The sequence below is a fragment of the Aspergillus puulaauensis genome, chromosome 2, assembly GCF_016861865.1.
Source record: "Aspergillus puulaauensis MK2 DNA, chromosome 2, nearly complete sequence".
NCBI classification, from domain to species: Eukaryota; Fungi; Ascomycota; class Eurotiomycetes; order Eurotiales; family Aspergillaceae; genus Aspergillus; species Aspergillus puulaauensis.
Window position 1 is genome coordinate 2,939,460 of NC_054858.1, and position 25,186 is coordinate 2,964,645.

Consider the following 25,186-nt stretch of genomic DNA (forward strand, 5'->3'; position numbering starts at 1 on the left):
AGTACCTAATCGACAGAAATGCCCAAATCACAGACGATGCTGGGTTGCTGAAAAGGCGCGTCCGTGGAGCTCTAGCGAGGAATCAGTGCTTGCCCCTTCACCCTCGAAGAACACAAAACTCACTTTCCCACGTCGCCAATGCTGCCTTCTCCGCATCCCATCCCCACAGAAACTCTTGTGTTTGTCTATCTGACCACTTATCTGGATTTTCACCACCGTTTAGCGAATCTCGGAATTGTTCATCCCGTGCCTTTTGCTCTGGGCCATCTGGGAGATGCAGGGTGATCCGGTTCGATGACCCAGACTGCTGGACTGTTTCCGCGCGCTCCTTGCGAGACTTTTCGTACGCTTTAAGTGCGAGAGGGACCTCGCTCTTTGATGTGATTTCGGATAATAGTACGCCCAGTGCAGCTGCGTCCTCCACTGCCTGAGCGGCACCTTGAGCAACGTACGGGCTGTGAAATTGGAGAATCGGTGAGCATCTCCTAGTATTATGTGCTGAGGGAGCAATACTTACAGCATCGGATGGCATGCATCGCCAATCAGTGCCACGGATCCCTGGATCCATGTATTCAATGGCGGATGTAGGCACAGCTTCCACTCCAGTACCTCATCATCGGGAACTAGATCAATCAGTTTCTTGACCACTGGATCCCAACCTTCATAGTCGTCGACCATCCTCTGTTTTGAGCCCCTTGTGGTCCAGGACTCTTCAACTCCGTGGCGATCAGGATGGAGAAGGACAACGTTGAATAGATCATGGCCCCGAACAGGATAAGCAACCAAGTGGCGTTCAGGGCCGATCCACCGTGTAGCATCTGGCGTTTCTATCAGCTTCTTCAAGTCAGGGTCACTCTCCATCACACTCTCTGGGAGCATGATCCGGTATGCTGCATCTCCTGTTGCAATCGGTTTAGAGGCGTCTCCCCTCAGTAGCTGATCACGAATTGTAGACTTGATCCCATCGGCTGCAATGATAATATCAGCCTCAACAACATTTCCGTTGGCCAGTGTCACTGATGTGGAATCAAAGTCGACGTTTGTTACGTGCGAGTTTTCGCGTAATTCCACGTTCGTTAATTCCAGAGCCTTCTCAATCAGCGCATTATGAAGATCCGCGCGATGAATGACCACCTGCTGGCCGTAGGCCTTATTCACCGGCATGGTACCGAGAAGACTTCCATCTTGCCATCGCCGTACATGGATATTCTCCAGTGCCACATCGTTGGCATGTATTAGTGGCGATACATTCCATCCTGAGATTTGTTAGAACCATGTTTGCTACGCTACCATCAACCATTACTCACGGTCAAAAAGCTTTAACATATTCGGAGAAACTTGAATACCTGCACCGACCTCCATGAGCTGTACGCATCTATCAGTGTCTTTGATCATGCTCTAAATCAAAGGGATATGCGTACCTTGGGAGCCGATTCAAGAATTATTACATGATGTCCTCGCAAGCCCAGAGTCAGGGCCGCAGCCACACCACCGATTCCTAGACTGGTTAATCATGATTCGATTCGCAAATTGCGCATTATACAGTGCATACCGGCTCTACAGCCTTGGAGTTAGCCAACGAAGTGCCTGGCGAACCTGCAAACTTACCCAACAATGACAACCTCTAAGGGCGTTTTGGCCTGCGTTATCCGCATGACGATCGATTAATCTGTAACAAACTGCTACGTGCCCTCGAATTGAATCCCCCGCACGATAGTAGATGTCGAGAATGGAATGCTAAGTACGATTGCTGATAGCATGTGTCAATACCAGGTGGTTTCAGATCCCTGCAGGAATTGTCGCTTGCTGCTGGGTTACACAAGGTAGTTATAAGAGACTGATAAACGGCAAAAATGGATTCCAGAATTTGGGGTGCAGGGCCTTGATAATTATACCCCGATTCCGGACTTCAGTCCGGTAATTATCTACTGCAAAAAGGAAGACTAACAATCCACGCGGATTCCCCACTTCATATACAGAAGCGAAAAATTGGCATCTAATTCCGAGCGCAGACGGCTCAAGAGTTTGACCCCCCTCGCATTAAAATCAAACGGAAATATATTGGTGCCGCAACTTATGAGCAGCAGGGCTGTTAACGCCAGCGGGCGTGGTGATAGGTATGTATACCCCCGGGAGTAATGAAAACTCTCTTGCCGCCAGATTTTGATTTTGCGTCTCTACCGGGACCTAAAGAACGGTCTAACCAGCCAGTCCGAAATCGCCTCCCGAGAGGTACATTCGGCTGGCCTCAAATCACCATTCCCGCAAGGGCGGACCCAAGAGGTCCCGTGTGAGGGAACTGGGAAGAGTCGAAGACTGTTTCGGCTGCTTCGAGCGGTTCCATTTGCCGAACACAATAACTAATGGGTTTGTCCCCAGCCGCAATGCCCAGGCCCCATCATACATTTCCTAGACCCGTCCCAGGGTGAGCTATCCTTGCTTTGATGGGACGATATTGAGATAACGGCCAATAATTTGATACGGTCGCCGGGTTGTGTCACCACAGTACTACGGTATCTGATGGGTAGTCGATCCGGTAGTGCTAAGTTCTGCATAAACAACCTAACCTACTCTCAACATGACCTTACAGCAGACAGTCTTGTACTTGTCTCTATTCTCTACATGAAATAAGTGCTCATCTCACGGATGCGAGTACGTACCTTTTCTCCGTTACTCCCGAGTTTTTTGTCAGCTCTCAAGTTTTCAGCATAACCAAGTCTCCACTCATATGCCCCCGATCCACCCACGTTCGACCTTCTCCTCCCCGAGATACTCCTGAGTCCTGGGGGGCCGGGGTATCGGTAACTCTAATACATTCCTGGGATACCGAAATTGAGACGCATATTTATATATCAGACAACTCAAAGACATAATAAGTATTATTTCCCAGGAAAGCCACTCCTGTAACAATACTTGGACAAAACTTGGACAACTCATGGACGACGGTCAGCGTGGGAATGTCACTGCCATAGCTACAAGCTCGTGATTCTATATCTAGCCCCGCGGTTGCGTGAATGGAGGCACTCAGGCAAATCGGCCAGGATCTACGGTTTAATGCTAGTATAAACCGACTAGCACATGCTGAAGGGACCCATACGGAGCCACTGCGACGCTTTCCCCGGCATGAGGCTTCATGTCTAACGTACGATTGCAGAGCTCGGCAATTAAAAATATATCCCCAATGCCGACCTAGTGGGCTCTTCGACAACCACGAGCTATGAGTGCATTTTTGGGATTAAAATTCGATTCTTCTGCTGAGTATCGAGTCTCGGGTGTTTTTCGACAATCACGTACCGAAGTCCATAGCATGGCTTCCACAAACGCCTGTTGGAAGAGCGATGCCACTCACGGCACCATACCACAATATTTCGGCCTCACGGAGATGCACCTTTCAGCGTGTCTAATTGCTCCCTTAAGTTTCGGTTCCCTTCCGCCATATTTGCCAGCCACTCCGCCGTCCGTATCAGCACCTCCCTCTTCGTGTATCGGTTAATAGACACGCCTGGAACAAGATCGCATATTTCATCATACAGCTTACTTTGCTGCGTGCGACGGTTGCGCTCAGACACGATATGCTGTAACCTCCGCCTGGAGGAAGGGACCACGTCCAAATTTGCCGCGACCTTTTGTTTGCCCACTTCCGCCTCAGGTGAATCATTGTGTGAGTCTGCCGCGTCAAACTCCTCCACGCTGAAGTCGACAAAGTTGAAATACGTCTCGGTGAGTTCGTGCTCCATGAACTCGTGTGTGGGTGTATCAGGATGGGGGTTGTATCCTGTTGGACCAAAAGAAGGATCGGAGCCCCAGAACAGCGATGGTCTCTCATTATCAGGAGAACTTGCTCTCGGTGTAGGGACCTCGTTCTGACTAGGTAGGATTTGATGATTCGGTACTGGCTCGGGTGAGCTTGTATATTCTCCTTGATTTGCGGATGTATATTCAACCTCGCGCCGACGTCTCGATTTTCGTCCTCCCGGCGTCGAAGCATCCTTGCTTGCAACAGTATTTCGATCAGGGGATGTGGATTGAGAGACTATATTTTCTATGCATTGACTTGCCCCGATTAGTGCGCGCAAGTCCTCGACATGAAGACATGGAAGTACCTCGACTAGCATCTTGCTCACTAAGGAATTGCCACCCAAACGGGGCCACGGTAAGCCGCCTTGACGAATTATCTGACGTTTGCTGGTCTGGTTGTGGAAAAGAAGCCATTTGGTCTGCGATATATCATCCTCGAACGGCGGTTACAAGGCATTTGCAGCCTTAGCCATTTGAAAGGTAAGAAACTTTTGTCGTTTGGAGGACAAGAGGCATCTGCCTGGACCGCGAGCTTTTCATATGCCATTAATACACCATGGGACGAACATGAAAGTTTTGTTTCGGGCTCATAGTTTATTTTTACAAGGAGGAATACAATGGTCGAGGTCGTACCCGTGGCACCAACTCGGGAACATCCGAGGAGCCCCTGTGATCACTACTATCAGTCGGGAATCCAAGCAAAGACGTCTGCCGCGCATGGGGCGCAATCGGGTGGCGCTGTCGAAACCCTCAGATTACTCTTGGCATACCAGTAAGCATAGGAATAGTAGGAAATCCTGTTACATGTGCTCTGAGGTTCCTGATATAGATTGATACCGGCACGCTCAGTCCATGACCCAGGGTCTTTCCGACAAATCCACCTGTTGAAACCAATTATATCCCAGAGACAGGGTCAAAGTAGTCTTATGCGGCTTCAAATCCATCCACCTGCCGTGGTAAGGTGGAGACGTCATATTGCATTGTTAGGCAAGAACACCCCGCATCCGATGGGATCCCACTCACTACATATATGGAAGGTGCGATGGGTCGAATCTCCATTTGTATAAATAAGGAAGGAGCAACCCTTGTCCAATCCATGGCCCATCGCACTTTCCTTGCGCATGTTGAGAATATTCTCAGATTTGGGAAGGTACGATGAATGGGTTGGGTCCCCAGGTAGGAGCGATAGACCCGGTTCGTTGTGCCTTCCTAGTGGGGAATCCGTAGTGTTCTACCTTCAGGAAGGCGCGATTGTAGGCCGGGTGGTATGGAGATGGGCAGGTGCAGCTCCAACACGGATTGGAATCTTATTTACGATGGACTTCCTCCCATGATGTTTATTTGGGTGAGTCGTCTGCTTGGTCGCACCTGCCTCGTCTTTATATAGTTTCCCACATGAATCCCACCCATTATTAAATATCATTCAAAAGGAGGCCAGAGATCAAGCACCAAATACCAAGAAACAGGACACTGGAAATAATAATGCAAAGTCGTGTATATGCATTTATGTACTTGTATGCAGGTGTAATCATGTACAGTCATCCATCAATCTATGATGCTCGAAAAGAGTGCGGTATCATTGCCAACGCCAAAACAGTAACGCCTGCGGTGCGACACATAAATGCTATCTAGAATAAGAAATGGTAACATAGTGGGTGTAGAGAAAGAAAGTCACACATAAAGGAAAATGTCGTCTCTCAATGGTCGTGTGGTTGTAGCGGTTGCACGGGCTGCAAAGTTGCAGCCTGTCTGTTGGAAGAATTTAGGTCGTGTAAACATAAAAAAAAAATATGCAAGTGTCGTATCAGAACCGAGTATGTGAGTATATATATACAATGTTTGGGAGATGGTGATATTGGTTCGGTTAAGCACGGAACATTAAGCGTAAGCGACTGGAGCGCTTCGGTTTATCCTTAGGAGGTCTATCTTTATCCAAATACCGCGAATCGGCTGTGGAAGGGGCTCTTGATGGAGCCCTTGAGGGTGCTTTTGATGGAGCCTTTGTTGGCGCTCTGGACGGGGCCTTAGACGGGGGTGCCTTGCTTCGTTTTGAGAAAATAGATTCCGCCCTTGTGTCCACTCTGGTGGGAGCGCGAGTAGATCGTGGAGCCCGCGAACGGTGCGATCGACGGGAAGAAGCTCTAGACTCATTGTCATCGAATTTGAAGCGGGGGTCGTGCGTAAGTCGCGCGGTGGTTACGTCGATTCCGGACATCGCTGCGGCCTTGGGTGTAATGAACTCGCCGTCCACGGAGGTTGCGACGCTATGGGCCTCTGCGTCTGCCACGCCTCGTCGCCACATCTCCACGGAACTGAGGCAGTCGGTATCGAATTCAATCATTTCGTCCATTTGTCTTGAACGTTCATCCGCTTCTAATCGCTTCTGGTCGGAAGATTGCATCTGCTTAACGATCTTATAACCGCCAAACATAACGATCGTGGCTGTGAGACCGACACCGGCGGCAATTAAGAACTGCGGGCTGGCGAGCAGGGCCCAGACTGTCGGTGCCGCGGTTTTCAACATTGCGAGTGCCGATGGTGCCATCTTTCCTGCGAGGTTGCTGATTTCCGCAAGTGTGAGTGCCACAGCTGCCATAGCATCTGGGTTCTTTTGTAGATGGCTAATAGTGTTTGTCGCGCTGTGATGTACACAGTTGGCTTCCTCCAACAACCACTGGGCCCGGTTAACAAGACCATTTAGTTCGGGATCGTCAATTTTCTGTAGTTGTTGATCGTTCCGAGGAGAATTTCCGGCAATAGCAGACGGGTGGAACTCGCCGTAGGCTAGGTCCATGTCGACGTGAGCATCGGATTTAGAGCGCGCGGTAGGGGGGCGGGCTCCAGGTTCTCTCAGGGTAATATCGTGATGGGTGTGACGTCGGACCACTTCCCCCGGAGGTCCATAGTGAGATTCTGCGCGAGGTGCAGAGGAATGCAAATCTTGCTCGTAGATTGATCCGCCGCGGGGACGGTCATGGTGGTTGTGGTGTTTCCGGCTTGAATGATGTCGCGAGCGGCTCCTCCGCGAGGAAGCCACTGAAGGGGAGTCATCAATAGTGTAGTTCTGCAACGCCTTCAATGCTTGGCGTTCGGCGATTCTCTCCGCAACTTTCGCATTCCGTTCAGATTGGACTTGCGCCTTGCGCTCGCGATAGGCATTCTTGGCTTGATTCCAGACACCAAAGAGGTGCTTGCTCTGTTGGGCGATATGAATTAGAAGGGAAACAAGTTATTCAAAGAAAATGGTAGTAAGTTACGTACCGTGCTGACCACCTTTCCAGACTTGTCAATGACAGCAACCGTCTCCCCGAACGGAGGCATTTTTGATTAGACTTTCTCGTGAGGACTTAACGGGCTACAGTCAGAAACTGGCCGTTCTCAGAGAACTGAACCGACCAGATGGTGATCAAATGAGGAAGAGCATTGATAAATGATCGGCGAGATTAAGGACCTCGCTAGGAGGACGAGCGGTGTAGGGGAATCGGCGGGCCAGAATATCCAGATTGAGGATATATTAAGACTAAATCCGGGTCAGGTGGAGATTCGGCCGCGATCCTTTTTTGTACCCGCGATTCGTTCTGGGCCTTGGATTATTGATCCTCTGGCAAGGCTGACTGGAGATACAGTGGAAGGCGAATTATAGCGAACGGGTTTCGCAGAAAGTTGGTGCCTGGTGACAAACTTTTCACACTTCAGCTGGGGTTGTAGGTGTTATATGACCAAGACAGACATATGACGACAACAATTTTTAACAACGCATATGCACAGCGATAACCGCGCCACTACGGCGTTTCCGGTGCAGTACGGAGGAGATATATGAGGGAAAAATGTGCTGTGATGAAGGGGGCTGGGAGTGGGAGCAGGGCCGGCGCCTAAAAGGGGAACGAAGCGACGAACAGCAGAGAATCCTGCCCGGGGAGGGGACGACCGGTTGGGTGTCGATGAAGCTAGGAACAAGGCAACAATGGTTGCTCAGACTGGTAAACGGAGCATCCGAATGGCTGTCAGTTCCATAGCCGATCCGTGGGGATCGAATAGGTGAGGTGGCTCGCTTCAAAGCGATCGCTGGGTTGCAGCAAGCATCGCTGGATTGGCTGGCGGGTCCTAGGGAGTGCTTGGGTCCCTCGTTAGGTACTTGGGGTCGGGTACTCATGAGCTCCTTCGCTTCTAAATGCCATCAAGGAGGCGGTGCCTGATGGACTTTTGATATTGAGGTAGTAGCGCTCAATTGTTCGGTGAATGCTGGAGGATGGACGAGTCTGATCTTGATTGAGGCGCCCAAATGGCGGTGATACCACGCCCTGTGATTGGTTGTATAGTGTACTGCCACTGTGGCTGGTGCCTGGTCACCCGGAAAGTCACGGGATTACCATACCATACAGCCACTGAAGGTTCTCTATATATAACTTGAAGCGATGAAAACATGAGTCAGAGCTTGCCAACAGTTGAGGTCGATGCTGCAGGGGCTTCGTACATCTACATTCGGGGGAAAAAGATGCGCCTCCGATCGTGAAAGACGTCGGGACTGACTCCTGAGAATCCCCCCCTGGCAGGGACAGCTGCGGAGCAAACAGACAAGTTACACAATGCGATCATCACAGGGAGACTGCGGTCTGGCTTTCTTTATCTTGGCCAGTGAGTTCCTTGCGGATACCTTACTTATAGATAGACATTTTCATTCGAGCCAGTGGTATTTAGGTCTGAGCTATCGCTATCCCATGACCAGAGAGATACGGGAGCGCAGTATCCCACGTTCTCGCGTATCAGCCCAACCGTCATTCGAGGCCTCCTAAGTTTCCCACTGCTCGGTGAGAATCGGAGTATCCGTGTCATTTTTTACTCTCTCTCTCTCTCTCTCTCTCTCTCTTTCTGAATTCCTTTCGATGAGCCCAAGGAGCGAGAGTCAGCAGCCATGGCCCAACCCGCCACGGACGGACTGTTAACCCGTCTTTTATGGGAACCTAGGTCAGTATGCGCCTGTCTCTATTAAAACGGTGGAAGAGTGAGAATTTATAGTAGAAGTAGGAGAAAAGCGGACATCGTTAACGCAGCGCAGGAGTAAATGCTTTGGTTGCCAGCATCGCAGCCGCGCAGGTGAGTGACAAGAAGGTGAAGAAGCTCCGCAGAAGAAACAAACATGTATTATTGCACCGCCACACCTCGTTCATCATTCAACGCCCATTCTTTTTCCCCGGTCAGTTTTCTCATGTCATCACCGTCAAGGGAGATCACGACATACAGGCACAGACAACAGGGTGATCATTGTTTGTCTATGTATACACCGATATTCCGGCTGAGTTCTGTCCCCTGAAGTTCGCAATTCTCCCTTGGTGTGTGCGTGCAGAAAACAAGAGCACATGTCACGTGAGCCCGTTTGGTGTGACGCTTCCAACTTCTCCCTGTCTTTCTTTTCCCAATTTCCTTGAAACCGCATAATAATCAGGCCCAAGCATATTAAAAAGGGCCCAGGCTGAAACTGCTATGGATATTACAGGGCTCAACGAGTCCGATAGTCCGTCGGATATCGATGAGCAGACCAAAGTGTGGGAGTCAGATCCTCGGACCGTGAGAGCACATCTTGCCAAAACTGATGGGTCCAACGACCCCTCTTCAACAATCGAGTGCGGCATCGGCCACCGGGTGCAAGCCAGTCGGTCTGTTCTCGCATTGGTGGTAGACGAGGACTGCGTGTTTGCGGGCCTTCAAGGCGGAGACATAGTAGTACGTGGCTGACTCACAGATACAACCCATGACTCGGTATAACAAAGAAAGCTCATACTTGGCAGGCGTGGTCTCTTGAGAATTACGATCTGGTCCTCTCTGTTCGTGCGCACCAGGAAAGCGTGCTGGATTTGTATCTTTCGGAAGGTGGAGATCTCCTCTTCTCCAGTGGCGGTGATTCTGTCGTCAATGTATTGACCCTCTCCGAGCTTGCTACTACCTTTTGCGGTCACGGTTGACCACATGTAGGTTTGGTCTACGCGGACATTTGAACGGCTCTACTCCATTCATTCCCATCATGATGTTGGTGATCTCTTCGCTGTGGCGTACTCGCCCAGCTTAAAAACCGTCTACTGCGGTGCCCAAAACACTAGCATCCAGGTAGGCGATTTTCACATTAGTATACTAGATGGCCTGAAACGCCTGACCTAACTTTGTGCAGTGGTGTAACCTCACTCAGACGGGTGCAGCATCTACTCAGCAATCTGCAGCTCATATATCGCGGCGGACACATCGTTTCTTTGATTCAAAAGGCCCGGATGGCACCCGCGCTCCGCGTGCCGACGGTCAATCTGTCGCTGATGGTGGCCAGTTGCTTACCTTTAAGCGTGATCATCACAATCTGTTCGCACACCATGGATACGTTTACACGATGACACTCGTTCGAGGACTGCTCGAGTCTTCGCCTAACGATGAAGTCCTCCTGACTGGAGCCGGCGACGGGGTTGTGAAGCTCTGGCGCCTGGAGCAAGGAAAGGCTGATACCGCCCCTACGCTAATGGCAAAACTGCAAAACACAGACCCCGTTCTTTCTGTGGCGGTCGATGGGTCATTTCTCTACTGCGGTCTGTCTGGTGGCGCCTTGAATATTTGGAATTTGGATTCACATCAACTTGTGAAACGAATTGCTGCGCATACCGGCGATCTGTGGGCGGTAGATATTATCCACGGCATGGCTATATGTGGTGATTCAAATGGAGTTGTAAAGGTACGATCAACATGCACATAACTAGAGAACTGGCCTCTAACCACTAGCCCATAGAAATTCAACTCGCGGTTTGAGGAGGCAGGTAGCTGGGCAGCCCATGAGGGCACTATGCTAGCTTCTGCCGCTGGTAAATTCAAGGAGCGGAACATTTACGCTACGGGAGGTAATGACAATACCGTTGGGATATGGGATCTGACCGACGTTTCCCGTGCCGTGAGCGAGAAGCCACCTATCGATAATGGTATATGTGCCCCCCAGCCTAGTTCCCCCACGCTTGCATGCTAACGTACGGATAGATGAGATGGTGAGCTGCCTATCAAAACTGGTAGCCTTTAAGACAATCTCGTCTAGTCCAAAGTTTGCTGGTGAATGCAACCAGGGTGCAGCTTTCTTGCGCCGGCATTGTATCTATCTAGGAGCCAAGACTAAGCTTCTGACCACCGGTGAGGATACAAATCCTATTGTCCTCGCCCGCTTCAGTGCGACATCACCTGAGAAGGCCGATAAAACTATCCTTTTCTATGGACATTACGACGTAGTGGGCGCGGATGCCAACTTCCAAAAATGGAAAACCGATCCATACCAGCTAACTTCCATGGACGGGTTCTTGTACGGCCGTGGTGTTTCAGACAACAAGGGTCCTATCCTGGCCGCTTTATACGCAGCAGCAGATCTCGCGCGGCAGAAGGCCCTTCGATGCAACGTTGTGTTTCTCATTGAGGGAGAGGAAGAGTCTGGGTCCCAGGGCTTCCACGAGACCGTTCGCAAGCACAAGCAACAGATCGGATCTGTGGATTGGATCTTGATAGCGAACAGTTATTGGTTGGATGACTACAACCCTTGTCTCACTTACGGGCAGCGTGGAGTTGTCCACGCCAACCTGGTTGTTACTAGCGACCATCCGGACTTACACAGTGGTATCGACGGTAGTTCGCTACTAGATGAACCGCTGAAAGACCTGACTATTCTCCTTGGGACCCTCTTAGGACCCAAGGGCAAAATCAATCTCCCCGGATTCCAAGACCCCGTCCTACCACTGACCGACGTAGAAAGGGAGCGATACGGCGCCATCGCGGATATTCTCCTCAAACGCCACCCACAAATCAAAGATGCAGATGCTCTAATCGACTCTCTCATGCACCGGTGGCGCGAACCATCTCTCACAATCCACTCCGTCGAGGTCCCCGGAAACAGCAAGAGCGCAACCACGACAATCTCGCGCAAAGCAAAGGCCAGTCTTTCAATCCGAATCGTACCAAACCAAGTCGCCGACGACATTGCAGCAGCATTGACCTTCTACGCACAAGAACAATTCGACCGCTTGGAATCCCAAAACGAACTTACCGTTGAAATCACGGGCACATCAGATCCCTGGCTCGGAGATCCAGATAGTGAGATCTTCTCGACTCTATCCGACGCCATCACAACAGCTTGGACCCCGGACCAGCAAAACCTCAAACATCAGTACTACCCGCTTCCCCGACGTACTGCTGAGGAGGCTAGCGCAACCAGTCCCAGAGACACTGGCAAAGAGACCCTAACTAGCGTCCTCCGCCGCCAGGACTCAGAAGACAGTCTAGCCTCCCACATCGACCGAATCATCATGTCCACGACGACATCCAAAACAACAACTCGCAACCGCACGACGCCGAGCACAACGGTACCAACCTCATCCACTTTAACTGGACAATCAGGAAAACACACCACAGTATCCGATTCAGCAGCCTCCTCTCCACCGCCAGAAATTAGAATACCTTCCGCCCCGTCACCTACAGAAACAGGAACAGCCACTCCGGATATAATCCCTGGAGCCGGATCTGGGTCCAATGGACGTGAAAAGGTCGGTGTCCGACCCATTTACATCCGCGAGGGCGGCTCGATCCCAACAATCCGGTTCCTGGAGAAGGAATTCTCAGCCCCCGCGGCGAATCTGCCCTGTGGACAGGCGAGCGACAACGCGCATTTGTATAATGAGCGGCTGCGCGTTGAGAATTTGTATAAAAGTCGGGAAATTTTCAGTTATGTGTTTGCGAGGTTGCCGGAGAAGGCGTGATGTTGGAATTTCTTGGAATTAACGGTGTGTTGGTTGGTGAGAATGCAGTCTTATCTCTTGCGTCCTTTGTCTTCTTTGCAGTGGCACCTGGGCCACGTGTCGATCCAAAATAATACGTCGTTGGTGAGATGATGCATGTCAGAACTAGGATATGGCGGTCTGGTGGTTGTACTTTTGTCGAGTATATCTCTAGGCTCGAGGTCTTGAGTATATTTCAGATGCATGGAAGGATTTTCGGTGACTACTTTAGAATCAAGTTATCACAAAATATCAGACGTTCAATAATGATTCACTTGTAAGACACAGCTAAATATTAAGATACAGGTAGTTTATACAAAATCGCTCGGGTATCGCTGTTACCATATCCGCTTTGCGGCCATCTCGTATCGCTGGACATGGTCCAGATGCAACTCATCTCCACGTGAGCTCTTCCCCTTCTGGCTTTCCTTCTCCTTCAACTTGCGTAGGCTGTCTGGATCGTCAACGTAGATCCATCGCCGGTGATCTTCGTTAAGTTCTACGGTTCCCCAGCCGCCAAACCGTCGGGCGCCATCTACGTCGTAGCCGCGCGCACGTGGTGCACCATTTCCTTCTGGTATGCTAGGTGTGGTAGAGGAAGATACCGGCGCGGAGTGTTCCGCCTCCCGCTGTTTCATCGACTTGTAGCGGGATCGTGAGTATGTAAGAAGAAGCATGCCCAGGAGAAGTTTCAGTATCAGCAGAAGGACAAAGCCGGTCAAAACCAATACAACGGTGAAGATATAGACGGAATGGGCGGGTGATGGCATTGCGTTCGCAAGCGCTCGGCGAAACCATGCCGATGCATGGGCTGCTGTTGCGGGCAAAATATTTCCTAAGGTAATTGGTGGCGGTGAGGGTACCGGGCCTGCCGGTACGTACTGACTGTGAATTGTTGCTAAAGACGTGGTCTCTACTGCAATGGAGGATGAAGGTGACAACGGTGGCGATTGCGGAAGCAGTGCAGCCAAGAACATATGGTACGTTTGTACCGAGACACGGAAGAACAGGCACGAAAGAGGGATTATCGGTAGCCCGAGGCGGCGCGTCAAATTTTGGTCACCAAAGGCGTTGGTATAATAGTCCTTGGCGAGAATATCCAAAAATCGGCCGTAAATATTTGGACGTGTGTTGTTAAATTTGTTGATGTATGCATGCTTGAGCCAGTCGACAAACATTTCCGAGCCGAGAACGACCAGGAAAGGACCAAGAACCTGAGCCAGCGCCGGCAGAAACGAATTAACGTGACTTATGGAGGCCATTACAGATGATGGAACAAGCGTAAAGGCTTGGGGAAGGATCGAGGTCGACGACCTTGGAGGTGTTGACAGAGGTGTGCTATTTGTTACAGGGTCCGCGCCACCTGCACTTGTGCTGAGCAGGCTGCCCCCGAACTGGAATGCACCAGTTTCAACCATATTCCGCGAGGCTATGATGGTAAGCATGAGCCAAAGCTGAAACCGCTCAACCACGTCTGCACAAGTGAGCTGGAACAGATTCTCCTTCTCAAATTTCTTGAACACCGATGACTTGATCTCTACAAACTGGTTTGAGAGTAGCAGAGTGATCAAAGCATTGGAGTAAGAGTTGACAGCCACATTCAGTGTCATGACTTGGTAGAAAAGAGCGGTGGAATGGACGACTGTATAAGCCAGTGCCAAAAAAAAGAGTCCGAGCGGCCGAAATATCTTACTTCGACCATCTGGCCGACGTTCGAGCGCCTCGCGAGAGAATAGGCACTCAAGAACATCTTGGCCAATGGCAGCAAAAAGACGGTCGCTGACTTCCAAAACATTGTAGATGACATATAACTTGATGGCTGCTTGACCGCGAATCCAATGATACATACGGCTAGCATCAAAATACATGAGGATTGTACAGGTAGTAACCATCAACAGCCCCTTGAGGATGTCAGCTTTGTCATCGGGGAGCAGGGCCGACGGCATTGACCTCTGCCTTCGGTGCCGGTGAGTATCTGCACGGTAGCGCCGGCGCGGTTCTGCTGGTTTTGAGGGCTTATTGTTACGATCGACTGGAGGTGTCTCTGTCATTGATGATACGGATGGCTTCCGGTTTCGTCGCCGCCAAACTCGTCCAACCCCCTTTCTGACAAAATCGCCCAAGAATTGAGCCTCGGCGGCCAAATTCAGGGCCCATGACCCCAGCAGAATATAAACCGCCTTGATAAAACGAAGAGGTAGAATCGTGAATGAATGCAGCCAGGCATCCAGACATGCCAGGATGCCAAACCATAGCACCTGCTCTAATGCGGGGGGAAGCACCAGAAAGTTCATCAGTCGCTCCAACTTGACTCGCGCCGATTCGTATGGGAAGTCACTCATAGCAGTTCGATGGATGTACAGTGGAGATGGACTTCCGGAGGCAAGCTCCAGCTGTAAATAGGTGGGGATGGAGACTGGAGGTAGAGGAATGTTCTGAGGTAGGGGAGATGGCAAAGTTGGCTCGGGTGGCGGAGGGGGGCTTTTGAGGCTCTTTGGCTCAGCTTCACGGCCAACTGAAGGGCGTTCCTGTCTAGCCCGAGATGTCCACGTCTGTGCGATTCGTTCGGTATTGTTTCCTGGTAAAGTCTGTTTGCGTGTAGACTGGGGGGTTGATACAGCGCGGCTTATATGCGGACGGTTCCGAGTAGAAGGTGATGTTAGGCCTAAGCCATGTAGTCCCTCAAGCTTATTCGAACCGTCCCTAACGGGATGTGTTGCAGAGTTGTCTTCCACAGCCGCGGCGGATTTTGGTTCACTCGGGGGGAAGGCGGGAATATCCGACTCAATCGATGGGAGCAATGAGGCGGGGCCATCGGATACCACTCTTCGGCTCTGCTCTTGATCCTGGTCCAAACGAGCTGCGCGGTAAGGAATCGATTGAGGAGACGACATAAGTTCCTGTATCTTGTCTGGTGAGAGCTTGAGGACGCGGTCGCGGTCTTTGTCTTTGGAAGGAGACCGGTCACGAACCCATCGATGGAGCTCAGCAGTAGCCTCAGCATTCTCAAGAACATCCACAAAAGAAGTACGATGCATCGTGTGAGGCTCTGAGTCTGACCCAGCAGCCGCCCCCTCTTGAGAGTGCTCAAACATAAACCCGAACGTCTTATCAGGCGACCCTGGAAAGTGGCCACTTTTCAAATCCTCGCCAGACCCGCGTCGACCACGACTACTCCCAGCCCGGGCTCGACTTCCATTCTGCATATTTCTCGTCTCGGTATTCGAGTTTCTGCGCTCGTACTTGGGGTGAGGCGGGTCTGTTTGCGGAGAGGTACCAGGTTCTACCCTGGACGTGGGTCGATCGGAGTCGCGTGGCCATTTATCGGGACTATGGAGGAGTCCATCTACATCGGGCATCGCGACCGAGATGTCAGTTGGAGAGACCAAAAAAGGCTGATAGTGCTGCAAGCATGATATGTGGCCCAGCTGCTGTATTTAATGTCCTATCGGCGGCGACACTGGCATTCACGCGGCAGGAGAGACTGCTGCAGCTTTGCAACGCGGAAGCAGGTATCATGGGAAAGTTAGGAAATTTTCATGGCAAGCAATCAAGCGAGGTCTCCGGCAGCCGTTTAAAAAGGCCGGAACAGAGAGAAACTGACAGTGATTGCAACGTGGAGAAAGAGCTTGTGGAGTTGAGTTGCTCTCGTGGCATCGGGAATGTTTCCGGATAAAGACCGTTAAAAGGCGGTGAGCGAGCCGTCTTTGTACTTTTAGTGCTAGTGCAGTTACAATTTACAAACTACAAGATAACGACAGATATTTCGATCGGTGGGTATCGTATTCAAGTAGAAAAGTACATTTTTGTCAACTAGATGCTCAAAGGTCCCGCTTGGCTCGCATTGACAACCCAATGCACCCAAAACTTCCAATCATAAAACAGGGGTATATTGAAAGCGTTCCAGACACTGACTCATTCATAAATCGCAGAAGATACGACCAGCTCTTCCAAGGCATTCGTTAAAACATGCAGTACGGCGTCGCTTCCTTTATAAGTCTGGATCGGCACCGCCATCCACGTTTGGAAAGGCTAGTAGTAGTCTGGGCCACGGGGCGGTTGGGGGTTGTATGCTGGGGAAGTATAGGTATTTTGAGTTCCAGATCTTCCACTGTAATTGTTCACAGTGTCTTGACCTGCTTCAAATGGTGTCGTGGCGACATTTCTTGCCGAAGCATTGTAGGGCGTATATCCCCCCTGGGCCCGCGAAGGTGCCCGTGAGCTCACTGGAGAGAATGTTCTAACGGGTTGTTCATTATTGGGGTATACTGGCGAACCTGGATTCATCGCTTCACTTCCCGGAGTAAAAGACCGTGGAGGGTTAGCGGGGCGTGGGGCCGGACGAGAGTTGTATCGAGTGTTGTATGCGTTGGGGGTGTAACTTTGCATAGAGCCTGAATCGCCAGATGCCACGGAAGCAATTGGCGTGAGTGCGCGTGAGTAGGGATCAACAGGAGCACCGTAAGCGCAGAATGGACTGCCCGATGACGGATTACCGTAGCCCTCAGGGCTGTATGGATCCCGTCTTTCCCTTGGGTCTCGTGTCCCACCTGCAGAGCCCATACGGCTAGGAGGCCCGCGGGTATTGTAAGGACCGGGGCTGAAGTTGGAGCGCGATACCGGTGTCTGATTTCGCGTCGGGGCAAAAGAAGCGTTATTGGGAAGAGGAGGAATTGGAGGAGCCGGAGAACCTCCACGGTCTAGCGGGCTATATGCAGAGACCGCAGGAGCTGAAGTAGGGTCAGAATAGGCAGAGGATTCTGTGACCGTACGGCTAAGCGAGGGCTTTTCAGGAAAAGTGGCCACGTCAGGGAGAGTTGGCTGACGCTCCCGAGGGGCTGCCGTTCCAGGGCGAGACGTGTATGCGGGGAGGGTAGTCATAGTCGCTTCAGTCGTCGTGCGTGAAAGAGTCGAGACAATAGGTGTCTTGTCATCGTCTCCAAATACAGGTAACGTAGGTTTGCGATCGGCTCCCATGTTCGGGTTAGTTGGAGTACGGTCTTGCAACACAACACCCTTTGCCAGAGCCTTGTTCACCTTGGTCCGCACAATCCGCTTGAGTCTGGTGTTGATCTTTCTATGACAGTACGCTTTCAGTGTCCCATCCTGTGCGGGTATATGGTGAAAAAGAAAAAGTAGGTAGAGAATGATCGCAATTATTAGCTTGATCATTGACAACACCCAAATAACCACTGTAAAGACCATACCGGCTAAAACGAGAGCGCGCAGGTTATTTTCATCGGCGAGGATTTTGATGTTGTCGAAGAATTGTAGAATTTCTGGCTTGTCTTCCTCAACTGCGTTCTCGCCGCCAGGAAGCAAATCCATCTTAGCCACTGAATAGAGAGTTATGGCGTTAACAACCTGGCGTGGCCCATCGGCGAGGACAGTATTCATCCAACCTGCATACTGTTAGCAAATACAGCCCAAAAAGCACAATGGTCAATCTCACTTTCAAAGGAGAAATATGCAAATAAAGCGGCATATTCAGCTCCCTTCTTACTCTTGGTGAGCTCTCCAAAAACCAAGAACCTCCTCCAGCCGCGACCATTTTCCCCCGTGCGAACACTTTGGACTCGGGCAGCGAGGGAATCAAGATAGCTTTGCGCAACGCTCCCAGAACGTATCGCTCGGATAGCATGAAGCCATCTCCAGGCCAAAAGTGCAAAGGAGAGGAGAATACAAGCGGCGAATATCCATCGAGAATACTCGAAAGGAATGGCAGGCTCGATCTGCCCTGCCCAGCGGGAAAACGCCAGAAGGGTCACGGCGGTAAAAGTGTCGACCGCGTAAACAGCGAGCGAAACGAGCAGGAAAACGAACAAAAAGAAGTAAGAGAATGGCGATAGACAAGACTCCGATTTGAAGTCATTGAGGTTCTAGACAACAACATGAGTCAGTTAACAATCCTACCACCTATAACAGAAGACACAGGCGCATACAATATAGTCCCATTGTTCCTCCAAGGCCACTGGGCCGCCCTTCTCTCGATCGCCGCAGCAAGGCATTGTGTATTAGGCGCTGGCCCGGCCAGACACCAGTAAAAGAATGAATTGCGATCGATGCGAGACAAGGGGATCAACTGACTTCGTCGGTCCAGCCGGGTCGAAGTCGCGATCACAGTAAAGGTAGCGAAAGGAGGGGAAAGAGTTCAAGCAGAGGTGCCTGGAATGATTCTTGAGAACGAACGACTCTAAATAAAGAATGACAGACAACACGCAAGCGAAGTCTGAAGAACAGCGGCAACGATGGTTCTCAAAGATGCATTGCCATCAGATAGTTAAGCGCTGCTGCTAATGTTTCAGGGATGCGTGCAGAAACCAGTCAACACTCAAATGCGCGTCATGCCCTGAAGGCCCTTCAGCTGGTCTCACGGATGATGACGCCCAAGCTGCGAAGCTGCTGCAGTGGAATGCAGATTGCGAGTCGGCGCTTCGCTTCGCCAAGGAAGGGGGACAGTTCAACAGGAGGTTGGCGGCGGCGCGTAGGGATTCGGCAACCAAGGCGATCCCGAGTGGGGAGACAACCGCTGGGGGTTCTGAAACACGAGGGGAATGAGTGGATGCGTAGATCTGCGGGACAATTTATTGTTCAACGAGCGACAGGAGACGCGAGTCTGGAAAATGGAGTGTTTGGGGATGGAGAGAAAGAATGGCAGGGAGCTGGGGGAAGCAGATAAGAAGCTGAAGGGGAGGACGAGAGGAGAAGAAAGCCTGAGGGAATTTCTCGGCTGAAACGACTGCTGAAGGGGCCATCTCAGGGATTGTTTGGAGTTCGACTAACCGCTAGCCAGGGACTAGTGCACAACTCAGCAATGACGGCACATTCACAAGCTTCCATTGGCGGAACCAGAGCGCCTGTCAGGTCAGCTCGCGAGTGGTGTTTCTGCTATCCGTGTTAATTTCGCTACATTTATCCTTATTGGCAAGACGATACACAATTATAATAATAATTAATTGAACTCTGGCCGCTGATAGCAATAGAGCTAACTAAGGATGACTGTGCTGATTCATCTGTGTTCCCGTTCATAACTTTATCCCCCAAGAAACAGGGCACCTGCCTCTTTGGGCGTAGTCGGGTTAGGGCCTCAGCCTTAAGGCTCCACCATAACAATTGAAATCAAACACCTGATAGCCACAGAGTGACACAATATTAATAGCATCCGATTAAGCATTCTCAGCGACCTCGCAGCAAACTGGAACTACGGGCCAGAACCCCGCCAACGACCACCAACACGCTCGCCACTGTCAGCGCCAAGGACCGATTGGTGATGTATGTCTCCTCCCGCACTCGTCCGACGTGTGTTGTTTCTCGAGGGCTGACGGCATCCTCTGCTGTGCCTTCTATAACATAGTCCTCCCAGTGGACCTGCGATAATTTGCGCTGATAATCGACCACGGTTCCAGACCAGTTATTGGTGATCTTGCCTTCCTCGGTTTTATACCAACTGCTGCAGTTCGAATCTGCGAAACTGCTTTGTGTTAAAGCGTCCTGGAGCTCTCGGTTGTACTTTTTCAGGGCTTTGATATCCGGCTTTATAGCTAAGGTCTTTCCTTGTTTACGGGCCTGGAGCACTTTTCCTACCAGGGCATTGAGGTATCGTGATTGTGACTCGATCATGAGTATAATTGAGCTGTGGCCTAGGTATTATCAGTAACTGAAAAGAGGAAGATATTCCGCTGTAACTGCTCTTACCGAGATTTGTATTCGGTCCATAAAACATCCCAAAGTTCGGTAAGTCCTCTACAGTTACTCCCTGATGGGCAGACGCCCCATCTTTCCAGATATCAGTAAGTGGTCGGCCTTTGGAGCCATAAATCTGGATTGGGCACATAAACTCCACGGTCCTAAATCCAGTCGCCAGGATAATAAGATCATGTTCTTGCAGAATACCACCTTCCACCTCAATCCCAGTATCTGTAATTCGTGAAATATGGCGAGTTTCTAGGTCCACGTTTTCTCGGTTAAGCGCTGGGTAGTAGTCGTCTGACAGGATCAGTCGTTTGCAGCCTAGAGCATAATTGGGCGTGAGCTTCTCCCACAGCTCAGGTTTATTTGGCAATTGTTCTCTCAGACGTTTATGGCAAATTTTGCGAAGCAGCTGTGCGGTATCTGATTGCGAATCTCGGATGATTTCGTGGAAGTCTTCGCGGAAGTCCATGGTAAGTGAGCGATTCCGTATGCGTAGTGGAGGAAAGTACGTCAGAATCGCCTGCTGGAGAGGCGATATAGCAGAGTCAAGCCGAGGAATAACCCAGTTGGGAGTCCTCTGGTACACAGTGAGGTGTGAAGCCACTTTGGCCACCTCCGGGACAATCTGGGCGGATGTCGCGCCTACCAGGAATAATCAGCAAACTCGCTCACCCAGAATCTGCATGTATGAGGGAAGCTCACCATTCCCAATTATGGCGATCCGCTTATTTTCAAAGTTATATGTCCAATCCCAGCGCGCGGAATGCATCATCTTCCTACGAAAGTCTTTCAGTCCAGGAATTTCGGGTTCTCGCGGGAAATTCAACTGGCCGACAGCAGACGTGAGGAAATCCGAGCTCATGACATAGGAACGCATGAATTGGTGGTCTTTATCCCCAGAAACTTCGACGCTGACCTTCCACTTCATCTCGTTGTCATCCCATCGGGCCTCTTTGACTTCCGAGTTGAAGCGGATATGTTTGTACAACCCATATTTTTCAGCGACCTGAGTGAGATATATCTATAAACGGGTCGTCAGCCTGCTGCGGAAAATTGTATCGGGAAACGATAGTATCCTACCAGGAGCTCTTCCTGGCCCGGGAACTGTCGCGACCACTTGGTGGACTGTTCGAACGAGTAGCTGTACAGAATGCTCGTCACTAATAGTATGAATTAAATGCATGCCCTAAAAAGAAAAGGGAAAGTAACATCTAACCATCACAGCAACACCCGGGATACTTGTTGTCATGCCACGTCCCACCAACACCGCTGCTCTTCTCGAGGATCACAAAATTATGGCATTTGTTGCGCTTTATGAGGTCAATGGCCATGCACATTCCTATAACTGTCAACTAGAACCAACTCTCGCGGCAGACTGGTAATCCAGCAGATAACGTACCCGATATCCCAGCTCCAACGATGACGACCGCAGCATTAGTATAGTCTTTATTGCCCGGGCAGTCGCCCACGCGCAATTTGTCCGCCATTGTATTTTGCAACCGTCACGGTCAAAAGTATAAAAATAATGTTTGTCGATGATAGAAATGAGATAGCATGCGTAGTTCTAATATACCCGCCCGCAATCAGCTGTCGGTGTTACAGCTGGATTGGAAGGCGCCAGGTCGCACGGCGTCCAGAAGAGACCAGGCAGCCCCTCAACTTCCGGTCCCCGGCAAGGGAAGACTCATCGCCTCGGATATTCTGGCATCCCAAGATTGACTCCGCATGCCAATGCTATCACAGCTCATGGTGATTGGGTCCTGCTTCTTGTAATGGCGCTGGTTGGGAAGTGCGGGGGCTCCGAGGGTAAAGCTGCGGGGAATTTCGATGTCAACGGCGGCTTCTTTCTCCTCTTTCGGTTGCTTCCAAGTATGCTGGTAGGATAAAGAGCCGTATATTTATAATCCTGGTGCCATTCGCGTGATACTAGTGGTACTTTGTTGTAAATGGGCCTTTTACGGCGCTCCAGGGGTGGAAATATATAATATCAACAACATTTCCGTTAGAACGACTACTGTACAAACATCCCCCAGTTCAATTCCAATCTGTCCCAAACTATCCTATAATCGACCGTTCCCCGATATTGAAATATTAATTTATCTTGCGCCCCTCAATTGGGACCACCGTAAGCCCCGATCCTTCTATTACACGACCACTCCCGTCAACAACCTTAAGCACCCGCTCCATTCATATTCCAAACTCAGTATCGAGTTCCTTAACACATATCGGGCATTAACGTTGGGGGCCGGGGAGTTTCGCGTTCGGGCTTCGGAGTCGAGATGTTCGGATCGGATCATTCAGTTACGGAGGGTCAGCTTGTTGTCTCAAATGTAATTAAATAGCATCATACTTACACACTTGGAATGGAGAGAACCACCCAATGCTTCTGTACGGTCCTGATGTAAGATAGAATAGAGTGAAAATAATACAGCAGGACAACAGAACGCAGACAGCAACAGAACGCAGACAGAAAACACAAACGTCAAAGGACAACACAATAAGAAGTTGGGATGGCTATCAACAAACTGAGTTGAAGCCACATTGCTATCGGGTTCGCCCTAAATACTGTGGAGTATAGGGCGATCACTCGAACTGTGATACAAGACATTGGAAAAGGCTCCCGACATCTGCATCCAACAAGCCTGCTCAACCTTTCCCGGCAGCAGAGCATAGATACGTATCACACATTGGATAGACATGCCAGTGTTTTTTTCTTTTTTTCTTTTGTTTTTGTTTTATTGCCGTTGGCAATTCTTTTCCCCGCGGGGCCGCTTTCTTTCCTTTGCCTTTTCCTTTGCCTTTTCCTTTCCCTTTCCTCTTTGTTTTTCATTTTTCATTTTTCATTTTTTTTTTTTTTTTTTTGGGTTTTTTTTTTTTGGGTTTTTGGTTTTTGATTTTTTGTTCTGGTTCGTTTCGCCTTTTGCTTCTGCTAGGCTGCCCATCCAAATGCCTCGGATGCATCTAGCATCTAGAGGTGGTGAGCTCCGGGTTTGAGATCTTGCCGTAACCGCGTCACTTTATGACCATCGGTTTATGAGTTTTCTCATTTGGCGTAGAGATGCCGTTGGGATGTTGGCCTTCATTCAGGCCACGGCATGGCAAACGGTAGGTGGACAGAGGGGTTCAACGAGACCCTGACGTGAAGAAGCAAGCGAGTTGCGTTGTGGATATGGCGAAAGCATTGAGGTCTTCGGGACTAAGTCCCTAACGGTTTTTTGTTTTTTTTTTTCTTTTCTGGTTTTTGATGACCGGATCATCAGTTGCGCCACCAATAGTGGCTGAGTGTGGACGGAGTATCAGTTGTGCTCCTCTTGTGCAGATTCGGAATCCTCGTCTTGTTCCCTCCTGAAAGTTTGATGGAGAGACTTGAGGTATCCGCACCCGGTGTTACGGTTGTAGTTTCGCCGCATGCAACAGGTTCCGTGGTCAAATTGTCTTGATGAGTATTGTGCTGCCATTGGATGAATGATAGACGTCTCGGATGACAAGCACATTGACATTGTCAGGATTGGAGACCTGAGTGGATGAGTTCGTGGCTCATCGTAGAATTGTTAAGTAGCAGCGTAGCTACCAATGCGGGTCCAACTTTTCGCAGCATATCCTGAAGGGGACTTGCTCGTTGTGATTGATTGCAACCTGAAGTAATCTTTTCTTGTTTTTTTTTTTTTTTTTTTTGTTGTTGTTTTTGGTTTTTTGTGGGCTTGTTTTTTTCCTTGGTACAGCGATCGAAGTGCAAGTTTGGCACTTTAGCTGCTGAAGTTGCGAATGGCAAGTAGAGATCGTTGAGATCGAGGGCGTGAGCCTAATGAGTACAGGGCGCTAAGCAACCCGCTTGTCTCGGTGGAGAGGCGAAAGACCATGCGCGCACGATGCTCACGGACTTGGATGAGGAGGGAGGAGCTTTATCAGGAGAAGCCGAAGAGCCCGATGAGGGTTGAGAGGGTGTATCCTGGGGTCCGGTCCTGGCCTTGGTTCTGGTCTTTGTTCTGGGTCTGAGCACGGCAATGGTCTTGCTCTTGATCGAGATCGTGTGGGGTGCGTTATCCGCGATAGCTCTATACCCCGGGACCACGAGTTGGTCATAACCTGCTTCGTGGGTGGAGAGCAGGGCGACCATGGAGTGAATGAGTTCAGAGTGTGGGGATCCCGGGATTGAGGCTTTTCAAATCGACCCCGATTTACTCGTTGTGTTTGTTGCCGGTTGCTCATCGCAAAAGAATTGTTGAAGGAAGCGGCGGTCAGAATGGCCAACTTTGGACACGATCCCTGTATCGGGACGTTGTTCATGTGTTTGATTGTGACACTTGTTCTTCGAGTAGTTCGAGAGGCCATGGAGTGTCTTACCGCAGTTCGTCTTCTTGGTGGCGCTTTTTATTCAAGCTGCCCTCTGTGTGCCCTTTTGTACCTAAACCGGGACTTTGTATCGGCCGGATAATTGCCTTCAACTGCGCATGGTGGTTGAGATATCAATCAGACCCTGCCCCAAAGCTGGCGTCGTCACTGGCTGCGTTGGGCCTTTCAACGAACGGCCCAATTGGTAGCGAGATTGTAGTGCAGTGCGACGGAGGGTAATTAAAAAGATGACCGAGGCATAATTCGCATCCTGCTCATCCAGGACAGGGTTGTAGATGTAACTGGGGCTCGATTAGCCACGGCTCTTCGGGATCTACGGGCGGGAGCAACATACCAGGGATGTGATTAGGGCAAGGCAGAAGCCGCCCCTCGTAAGAGGTGGAGATGGGATGTATTCCCTATCTGCCCCCGGCAGTTTCGCATGGAGGCTTTGTTTTCAATCAACAGCCAGCCTAATCTTGGCCGCTTGCAACTTGTATTTGTATACAATCCTCCGCTCGGTCCGATCTGCAACAGACGCCGCCTCAGGAACATTTTGGTAATCCACACGAGATTGTAGAGGG

General features: G+C 50.4%; 7 protein-coding genes across 7 annotated transcripts; 1 reads left to right on the forward strand and 6 right to left on the reverse strand.

The window, feature by feature from the left end:
• Positions 1-27: 27 nt before the first annotated feature.
• APUU_21196A (putative salicylate hydroxylase) lies at positions 28-1,655 on the reverse strand (the record flags this gene model as incomplete). Its single annotated transcript, XM_041699921.1, has 7 exons — positions 28-71; positions 124-455; positions 518-1,256; positions 1,308-1,365; positions 1,422-1,498; positions 1,553-1,557; positions 1,609-1,655. The coding sequence occupies 7 exons, from the start codon at positions 1,653-1,655 to the stop codon at positions 28-30; spliced, it is 1,302 nt and encodes a 433-aa protein (XP_041552958.1).
• A 1,719-nt stretch (positions 1,656-3,374) lies between these two features.
• On the reverse strand, positions 3,375-4,212 carry APUU_21197A (basic helix-loop-helix domain-containing protein; the record flags this gene model as incomplete). The annotated part of the gene is made up of 2 exons (XM_041699922.1): positions 3,375-4,042; positions 4,104-4,212. The coding sequence occupies 2 exons, from the start codon at positions 4,210-4,212 to the stop codon at positions 3,375-3,377; spliced, it is 777 nt and encodes a 258-aa protein (XP_041552959.1).
• Positions 4,213-5,662: 1,450 nt separating this feature from the next.
• APUU_21198A (uncharacterized protein) lies at positions 5,663-7,119 on the reverse strand (the record flags this gene model as incomplete). The annotated part of the gene is made up of 2 exons (XM_041699923.1): positions 5,663-6,994; positions 7,060-7,119. The coding sequence occupies 2 exons, from the start codon at positions 7,117-7,119 to the stop codon at positions 5,663-5,665; spliced, it is 1,392 nt and encodes a 463-aa protein (XP_041552960.1).
• A 2,160-nt stretch (positions 7,120-9,279) lies between these two features.
• APUU_21199S (glutamine amidotransferase subunit DUG2) lies at positions 9,280-12,560 on the forward strand (the record flags this gene model as incomplete). Its single annotated transcript, XM_041699924.1, has 6 exons — positions 9,280-9,519; positions 9,585-9,710; positions 9,769-9,900; positions 9,962-10,507; positions 10,562-10,748; positions 10,804-12,560. 6 exons carry the CDS (start codon positions 9,280-9,282, stop codon positions 12,558-12,560), a joined length of 2,988 nt encoding a protein of 995 aa, XP_041552961.1.
• Positions 12,561-12,916: 356 nt separating this feature from the next.
• Positions 12,917-15,937, reverse strand: APUU_21200A (TAPT1 family protein; the record flags this gene model as incomplete). Its single annotated transcript, XM_041699925.1, has 1 exon — positions 12,917-15,937. The coding sequence occupies one exon, from the start codon at positions 15,935-15,937 to the stop codon at positions 12,917-12,919; it is 3,021 nt and encodes a 1,006-aa protein (XP_041552962.1).
• A 673-nt stretch (positions 15,938-16,610) lies between these two features.
• On the reverse strand, positions 16,611-18,586 carry APUU_21201A (uncharacterized protein; the record flags this gene model as incomplete). The annotated part of the gene is made up of 3 exons (XM_041699926.1): positions 16,611-17,980; positions 18,031-18,457; positions 18,521-18,586. The coding sequence occupies 3 exons, from the start codon at positions 18,584-18,586 to the stop codon at positions 16,611-16,613; spliced, it is 1,863 nt and encodes a 620-aa protein (XP_041552963.1).
• A 1,168-nt stretch (positions 18,587-19,754) lies between these two features.
• APUU_21202A (flavin-containing monooxygenase) lies at positions 19,755-21,757 on the reverse strand (the record flags this gene model as incomplete). Its single annotated transcript, XM_041699927.1, has 6 exons — positions 19,755-20,218; positions 20,274-20,912; positions 20,973-21,291; positions 21,351-21,430; positions 21,487-21,609; positions 21,670-21,757. 6 exons carry the CDS (start codon positions 21,755-21,757, stop codon positions 19,755-19,757), a joined length of 1,713 nt encoding a protein of 570 aa, XP_041552964.1.
• Between the last annotated feature and the right edge of the window lie 3,429 nt (positions 21,758-25,186).